Raw genomic sequence first — 9,093 nt, 5'->3', positions numbered from 1 at the left:
AGCGAGAGAAATATCAATAATGAGAGAGAATCATTGATCGGCTGCCTCCTACATGCCCCCTACTGGGGATTGAGCCCACAGCTCAGGCATGTCCCCTTGATGGGATTTGAACTCGGGACCCTTCAGTCCACAGGCTGACACTCTATCCACTGAGCAAAACCTTCCAGGGCCATTGGTTGCTTCTTATATGTGCCTTGACCTGAGATCCAACTGCAACCTTGGCATATTGAGATGATGCGCTAACCAACTGAGCTAACTGTCCGGGGCCTCTTTCCCCCTATAACTGTGAGAATATTATAATAGAAGTTAGTATTTAGTATTTTAAAAAAAATAGGTTTCTCTGATTAATCAATTGTTCAATATATGAATGAATCAATCACCAAAGTGAGGGAATCCACTAACTTGCCATATTTGTTTTCCTTAATTACTTTGTGTTTTCTAAATTTAGTTTAATTACATTACATGTCTATGTAGAATATAAACAGTGTTTTGATAAATTTTTTTGATATGTTTTTTTCTTTAAATAGATTCTGATATCAAAGAACTTGAAGATCACTTTGATGAAATCATAGTAGACTTAGCCACGAAACGTAAGCAGTATCCCAGAAAGATCCTTGAATGTGTTATAAAAATTATAAAAGCAAAACAAGAAATTCTGGTAAGATCATTTATCTTTAAAATAGTAAAGTTTATGTTGTGTCTGTATAACTACAATAAAAAATTAAAGTATAGAAATCATGTAGAGATAAATGACATTTTTATTTTTCCTTCAATTGCTACTGTTTTTGTCTCTTGAAGACTTTTTCCTGTTCTAACATACTAACATAGACTTTGAAGATGGAAGATTGACAATGACTTTATAATTTTGATACCAGGAAGGAAAAAAAAAGAGAAATTTATTTTTTAAGGCTTTTCTTTCTATTTGTCATTTCTGTTTAGCATATTATTTGTATACCAGTGGATCTGCACACAGATCTGTGCTGTAGGTAGCTTGCTGCCCCGCCCTCCTACTGATTGGTTGTTATGTGACCAATTTGCATATTACCCTATTATAAGTATAGATGAGTACATATTTTGGAAGACCCTTTAGTCAAATTCATGGTGAAAACTGAGTACCTTTTCGAAATACTGAAATTTGCTTTATGAATTGTGTGTAATTTGTTTAGCTCCCAAAGTCATGATGGGTCAAAAGTAGGTTTGCAGGGAAGTGACTTTGGCCTCTACAGCTAGAAATACATGTTGTTTTACATTGTGATATACTCTTTTCCCTTAGTTTTTAAAATGAGCATACTTTACATAAAAATCTTTTGATTACTTTCCTTTCAGGAATTGTTTTAGACAGTAAAGGCAGGTACTTTATCTAAAATATTTTAGTCATTCTATGAGGAAAAATATTTATAAGCAGAATTTTTCCTTTTTTCTTCTGTAGCACTTATTCTTCAAAGAAATACTCTACTTCATTCCCCACCCCCTTTTTAAAGTTTTCTTAGGAAAGACATTCAAAATGTGTCTCCTTTCCTATTAACTACCCCTTCTTCCCTGAAAAAAACCTAGTAATCAGTATTGCATAAAAGAAAGAAAGTTGGCAGGCCTAATCAAGGTACTGCTGTGGAAGTTTAAAAGTGATGCAAAACGGATGGGGTGAAGATACTAAAGACAGTTTCTTTTTTTATTTTTACTTGTTTTATTTTTTAATTTTTAAAGAGAGGACATAGACTCCACTTAAACATATTTTTATTGATTTCAGAGAGGAAGGAAGAGGGGGAGAGAGAGAGAGAGAGAGAGAGAGACAGACATCAATGATGAGAGAGAATCATTGATCTGCTGCCTCCTGCACGCTCCCACTGGGGATTGAGCCCACAACCCTGGCATGTGCCCTTGACCGGAATTGAACCTGGGACCCTTCAGTCCGCAGGCTGATGCTCTGTCCACCGAGCCAAACTGGCCAGGGCAAGACAGATTCTTTTTTAAAATTTATTTATTATTTATTATTTTTTTGTTTTCAAGAAAAACAATTTTAAGTATAATAATGTTGCATGCAATAAACATTAATATTTCAATAAAAAGATTTTAAATATAATAATATTACCAAAACTGTACTAACATAGCATATCACAAAAGTTGTAGGAAATATTAAAAATCTGCAAATAACAGGATTACTTCTATTCTAAGACAGCTTCTTTTCTCTCTTTCTCAATCCCTCCACCATCACCCCTAGTCCCCAGCTCCCAAGACAGCTTTTTAAAAAACCTTCTTGGCTCTTGCTAGCTTTGGGCAAGAGTAAGGAGGAAGGCCGAAACTGGTTTGGCTCAGTGGATAGAGCGTCCGCCTGCGGACTGAAAGGTCCCAGGTTCGATTCCGGTCAAGGGCATGTACCTGGGTTGCGGGCACATCCCCAGAGGGAGATGTGCGGGAGGCAGCTGATCGATGTTTCTCTCTTGTCGATGTTTCTAACTCTCTATCCCTCTCCCTTCCTCTCTGTAAAAAATCAATAAAATATATTTTAAAAAAAAGAGTAAGGAGGAAGATTTTCCTCTTTTTGCCTGAATTGTGGATCCTGTTCCTGTAATTCTGCTACTGTAGTCCTGGTGTATCACAGGATATATAGGCTTTAATGTGCTGACATGGCAGTGGCAGCCACTTTTAAAAACAGTTCCTGTGGGAATATGAGTTCTGAGTTCCAAACCCTTGTCTTAAAGTGAACTTTTGAAAAACAGTTCACTCATAATTTGGAGACTACCTAGTACTTGAAACACAAAATTTAGTCTCTGTGCCTTTAATTTGCTTGATTGCTTGTCTTAAATTTTTTATGGTGTAATTTCTTAGTGTATGCAGTAGGTGGCAATACTATAAAAAGTATAGTTTAGACTTAGATTGATCTTTTCTTTTCCTCTCCCTTTCCTACAGATTGCAGGATTTCATTTTGGGAGGTTTTTTGGGGGGCAAAAGAATGGTACAACTAATAGTATATTTGCTTAAATTAGCTGAAGAAAATGTTTATATGAGGCATTAAGTGGTGAAATTAAATCTGTTTTAATTTATATTATGTTTAGAAGGAATACCACCCTGTTGTATGCCCATTGGACCTAAAATATGACCCTGATCCAGGTGAGTCTGTTCATTTGTGGTAAAAATGCAGAATCAGCTTGTAACTTTTATGGGTTCCTGATACTCATTTAAAGGTGTCAGCATCAAGGGTATCTTCCCTTCGATGCTCCAGCTCACTACCAGCCAGCCATGTTTAGCTCTTTACTAAGGATATGAGAAGTTGCTCTAAACCTACTGACTTAGAATCTCTAGGAATAGGACCCAGAAATCTGGGCTTTATAAAGCTTTCTCCTGACCTAGACTATTATAACAGCTTTCCAGTCTCTAACTTTTATTATAATACTATCCCATCTCTAACTTTGCACTATGGCCAGAGTTAAACTATTGAAGTACTCATGGTGTCACTTCCCAGTGCCGCCTTCATTGGTTTTTATTCTTTACAAAATAAAATCCACTAAAAACACAGTGTTGAACTTAAGAAGAGATGTGCACACTTATTACACCTTTCAACTCAATTCTGTTTCCATTTACATCCATCCTCTAAAACAGAGAAATCAAATTGATACTAAGTTATGTAAACCCAGAAACAAGTGGCATTGCTAAAAATGTGGGATCATTATATTTTTAAGTGGCTCCATTCTCACATTTAAAAATTTGTAACAATTTTCCTAAGAAACCTTTTGGAATTTACTATGGCATGCAAAAGTACTGCTTCTGAGGTATTAAAAAAATTGTTAAGACCTGATTAATTTGTAAGGGATAGTTATATGTATGGCTTTGAGGACCTTACTTTTGTTGAATTCTGAACTACCAGAAAAGTCTCCTTGCCCTCCCCAAAACCCCCAAGTTAATGGAATAAATTGCGAAGGGGAAATACAAGCATAAAGATACTCTGAAAGTGCTTAAAATCACAGCATTCACTGTGTTTGAAATAAAAATTGACCTAGACTTAATGCTTAGTTGTCATGGTTCACCAAAAAGGGATAGTTGCCAAATGCAGTGGTTGAAATATACTTGTTTTGGTTTTGAGCAACATAAAAATAAGAATCGAAACTTGTGGTATCATAATATTCTCAAGTATTATGACTTTTTAGACACAGTTAATTCCCTCTAAAGAAACTTGGTGACCTTTTTATCTTAGGAAGGAAAACATTTGCTTTAATGATCCCTTGAAGGTCTACATGATTTTATTCCTACCATTCCAATAATTGTATTAGAAAAATCTCTATATCATATGATTCTGATTTCAAAAGTAAGCAAAGGAATAATTAGAGTCTATCTTCTGGATAAATTTTGAGGAGATTTGGTCATTATACATTTTCATAATGTTTATAAGCTTATAATAGCATCAGCTCTTTAAGCACAGCAAAATTAGCTTGCAGTTATATTAGCTTGCTGTACACCCTTGGACAAGTCACTTCAAGCATTAGTTTCCTTATGATAAGGGACCTAATGCTTTCGGTGTGAATACCAACTCTAAATATTATAGAAACGTTCCTGCCTACTTATTAGAGGTCGTTTATGAATCATATGAGATAAGGGGCTCTGTATAACTAAAATACATGAATAGTAATTGATGAGATGCTATGTAATAATAACCCTATTATAAATTTTATCCCATTTACAATGCTTTGCCTTTTAATATTGCATAGCTTATAATGCATCTAGCTGGTAAAATCATATGAGATTAATTAAAATGGCTTAATGTGGAAAACAAATTTATATGGGACATAAAAATCTAAATAAGCTGCATGAGAAAACTTATTGGAACTTCTTGAAAGTTTCTTTTTGTTACTAGACTATTAAGTGATATCACATGTTTTTGAAAGCTGATACTTTTTAAAGAGGTTGTCTCGTTTTCAAAACAATATAGTCTTCCCTCGGTTACTGGGAGGATTGGTTCCAGGATCCCCTGCAGATATAAAAATCCACAGATGCGTAAGTCCTTTACATAATCTGCTCACATCCTTCTGTATAATTTAATTATCTCTAAATTACTTATATATAATACAATGTAAGTGCTGTGTAAATAATTGCTATATTATATTGCTTAGGGAGTAATGAGAAAAAAAGTCCATACATGTTTAGTACAGACACAATTATCACAGGCCTAACTACATCGTACATGTCAGCAACAATGTAACTTTTTTTCATCCATGGTTGAATCCATGGATGTAGAATCCCAGATACAGAGGAGCAATTGAACATAGGCAGTGTATACTGTATAACATTGGTTTGTCATAGTTATGTTAAGAACTTTAGGGAATACAGAGGTAAGGTAAAGTAGACAGATGCTCCCCATAAAGAGCTTATGTCTGAGTGGAAGAAATAGGAGATGCACATAAAATAGGATTCTGTCGTGCCCTCTAACTGGTTCCTTTCCCAGTTTTCTCCATCGGATAAAATGGCACCTTCATGTACACATTGCTTTAGCCATAAGTTAACCTTGAGTTTTTCCTCTTCTGAGCTCCTCATATCCAGTCTATCAATAAGTTCCACAAATTATTCCATGGAAACATAATCTTATTTTAATCTACTTCATCTCATTATTATCACCTTGAGTCTCGGTCACCATTACTCTAGCCAGGATTTGTACACATGTTTTCTAGAAGGGCTTCCTGTTTCTCTCTTGCTCTCTTCCATTTCATTGTGTAGACATCAGGCACAATTGATTTTTTAAAAATTATTTCAAATATATCAAACATAGAAAATATGGAGTACAACATAATGGCATCTTTGTACCTACCACTCATACTTGAGGGCTATTCACATTTTGCCAAGCTTGCTTCAGACCTTTTCAGGAACTAAAAGGTATGGATATAGCTGAAACTTTCTTTGTAGCCTCCACCATCCCATTCCACTCCCTCTTCAGAAGTAACCACTATCCTCAAGCTGAGTGGATCCTTCGTATTCATGTTCTCATAGGACAGTTTGTAAAATAGAGATTATTTGTTTTTTTCAAAGAGTGGATAAGATTCATCCACAAAATTGTTTAAGCATAGGGTGCATATCTGTGGGCATGATATTGGACTTAACCGATTTAGTATACTTTTCTTCTTTCTTTTTTTTTTTTTTGCTCATAGAAATATTAATTGTGTGTATACTTGGGATATTCTTTAGAAATTTTCTGTATTCATTCAGTGATGTTTTGGAAAAAGATGGGGAGTTTGTGAACCTCAAGTCAACTTGACTAGAAGTCTAAGATACTTTTAAAAACACAAATCAGCTTTCATTCTCTGCTTAAAATCCTAGAAGCTTCCAATTTTAAAATATACAATAAACTTCGAACTTCTTGGCATTCCCCTTACATAATCTGGCTCCCACCTACCTCTCCAAATTCATTTCAGGCACGTACCTTTTTGCTCTAACCACCCTAATTAAAATAGCCTCTCCTCAATTCTCAATCATAACACTTATTTCCTTAATAGCATTTGTTACAATATGCAAGTATTTGTGTGTTCCCTTGCTTTGGTCTCTCACAAAACTGCAAGGTCCATGAGCTTTCTTACTTGAGTTTGCATCATGTAGCCAGCATATGGCACCATGCTCAATAAATACTGAATGACCACTTTTCATCTACATAGTCAGTATGTTTATTGAGTGTCTGCTATAGGCCAGAACTGTTCTCAATGTGGAGAATATAATGGTGGCCAACACAGACAAGATCCTTGCTCTTTGGATCTTACATTCTCGTGGGAACAGAAGAGTATAAACAAATCTAAAAATAAATAATATCAGCACTAGAGTGGTTGTTTAGGTATGGGAAACACTTTTCTGAGGAAGTAACAAGAAGGAATTTATCTTGTGACAAGAGGAAGAGCTTTTCAGTTAGAGAGAAGAGCTAGAACAAGTTTCTACATCTGAATGGGCTTGAATATTTATGGAACAAAAGACCACTGAGACTGTAGTGGAGGGAATAGAGGGAAAGAGCATTACAGGACAAGGCTAAGGCTAGATAACACAACTAGGAGTTTGAAAGTCTTTGGTGCCTTAAGAGAGAGACAGTACTGAAGGAGCTGGTGGGGTGCAGGTGGGAGCGGATGCAGAAGATTACACACCTGCTACAGATCTGTTTAAGTTGTAGCGTAGGGTTATCTTCCAGAAAGTCATAAATCACAGCTCAATTTTTGGTTTCATTTTTACCAGGGATGCTGCTTTACTCTATGGTTCTTATGTTTTTAGTTACTCCTTTAGAACCAGTACAAGCCAGCCATTCTATGTTATGTCTGCTCATGTACATGCGTGCTCACTCATGCTCTAAAATACATTGGAAATAGAAAGGAAGCACTCAGTTAACACTTTTTTGATGAATTTCTGAATTTTTGCAGGCTTTTGGAATTTTATGTTTCCTAGTTTAGTCAGTCCAGTGACCTGAAAGCAAAACTAGGTTGATTACTCAATCTTTCACTTCCACTTTTTCATTTCCCTATGTTTTAGAAAGCCAGTGACTAGGGAAGGCAGTATCTTCAAGGGTGCTTAACTTCCACATTTTAAAGAACAAACTTGTTTTTTTTAATATCCTTGCATCAATCTTCTGATTAGCTGTCTACCAATAGGATGAGTTTTCATAATCTTTTGTGATCCTACTAATAAAACTAATAATTGCTCCCATATTGTCTTCTTTTTGAAAATGTTCTTTGAAGTTAATTAAAGAGACTTTTCTCCCTCGTCCTTCACTAAACATGTAGTGATGACAAGGAGCTATTTTAAGTTTCTCTACAGTAGACTTGATGATACTTCCAGTTCTTTTGCTGACCCTATAAGCAGAGGACTTAAGAGCCAGTTCCTCTTCTTCCTAATAATGCCAACTTGCTTAAGCCACTGCCAGCATTTTTATAGGTAGCCACCCACTTACAAATTGTTATGTTTCAAGAATTCATAATTAACCTGAGCTTTGGAATTTGAAATGCATTTCCCCCTGAAAAACACAAATTTATCTATATACTAGAAGCCTAAGCAACCGTTATGGTGGAACGACCAGAATGACTGGTATGCACTGACCACCTGGGGGACACCGCTCAGCCAGAAACCAGGCTTATGGCTGGTGAGCGCAGCGGTGGTGGTGGGAGCCTCTGTCGCCTCCACGGCAGTGCTAAGGAGCAGCGAGCAGGTGGGCGGTAAGGAGCGAGGGATCCTGGACTGCGAGGGGGACACAGGGAGTGGGCCTAAGCCAACAGGCGGATATCCCCCTGAGTTGTCCAGACTGAGAGGACGCAGGCCAGGCTGAGGGCCCCCCCTTCCCAGTGCACAAATTTCACTCACCGGGCCTCTAGTGGAATTATAAATGGATAAGTTTCTAGGCCAACCTCTAAAGACCTGTTTAATCTATCAAGTAGCTGAACTACTATATTTGTGATGAAAAATATTAGGAATTTCCCATTTCAGATGCACATTAGTTCTACTACATGTTGTCTAAATAGGATTTGGGATCCCTAAACACCTTTGTGTATGATGAGAGGGTAAATAGTGGTGCCATGAAGATATTCCCATCAAGGCTGTGGAGAGAGAGCCATTGGGAATGTGTGTGGCTCCATCTCTTTCAGGGCAGTGACCAGCCATTGGCATGGAGATAGTCTTGAGTTAAGTGTTTGTATATCAGGAGTATCTATATGTTCTTACTAGTTACAAAATAATCTTGAGAGAGTGAGTGAAAAGTTTATATATTTTGAAATTTCTGAAGCAGATATTAATGTTGGAAAATGTTTTTTGATGCATTTATAGATAACAGTCACATATTTAGTGATCATTTTTGTATTTGTTTTTCTCCCCTTTATATACTACTAGGGGCCCGGTGCTTGAAATTCGTGCACTGGGTGGAGGGGGGAGTGTCCCTCAGCCCAGCCTGCCCCCTCTCACATACTGGGAGCCCTCGGGCGTTGATCCCCATCACCCACCAATTGCAGGATCGGCCCCTTGCCCAGGCCTGACGGCTCTACTAGCGGCGTCCCCTCATTTCCCCCCATCACTGGTTCTGCCCCCAGCCCAGGCCTGATGCCTCTGGCCCAGGCGTCAGGCCTGGGCAGGGGACCCCCAGACCCCTCTGAT

The 9,093-nt window shown here is 37.3% G+C and overlaps 1 protein-coding gene across 1 annotated transcript in view; it reads left to right on the top strand.

Moving 5' to 3' along the window:
* The window catches only part of NSL1 (NSL1, MIS12 kinetochore complex component), a 24,535-nt gene that overhangs the window by 7,541 nt on the left and 7,901 nt on the right, over window positions 1-9,093 (top strand). The window contains exons 3-4 of the mRNA XM_015569935.1: window positions 528-658; window positions 3,054-3,108. Coding sequence (XP_015425421.1) covers window positions 528-658; window positions 3,054-3,108 — 186 coding nt within the window. The remainder of the gene's footprint in view (window positions 1-527; window positions 659-3,053; window positions 3,109-9,093) is intronic.

This window comes from Myotis davidii, unplaced genomic scaffold, assembly GCF_000327345.1.
Source record: "Myotis davidii unplaced genomic scaffold, ASM32734v1 scaffold362, whole genome shotgun sequence".
Classification (NCBI taxonomy): domain Eukaryota; kingdom Metazoa; phylum Chordata; class Mammalia; order Chiroptera; family Vespertilionidae; genus Myotis; species Myotis davidii.
This window is presented reverse-complemented; position numbering and strand designations above follow the sequence as displayed.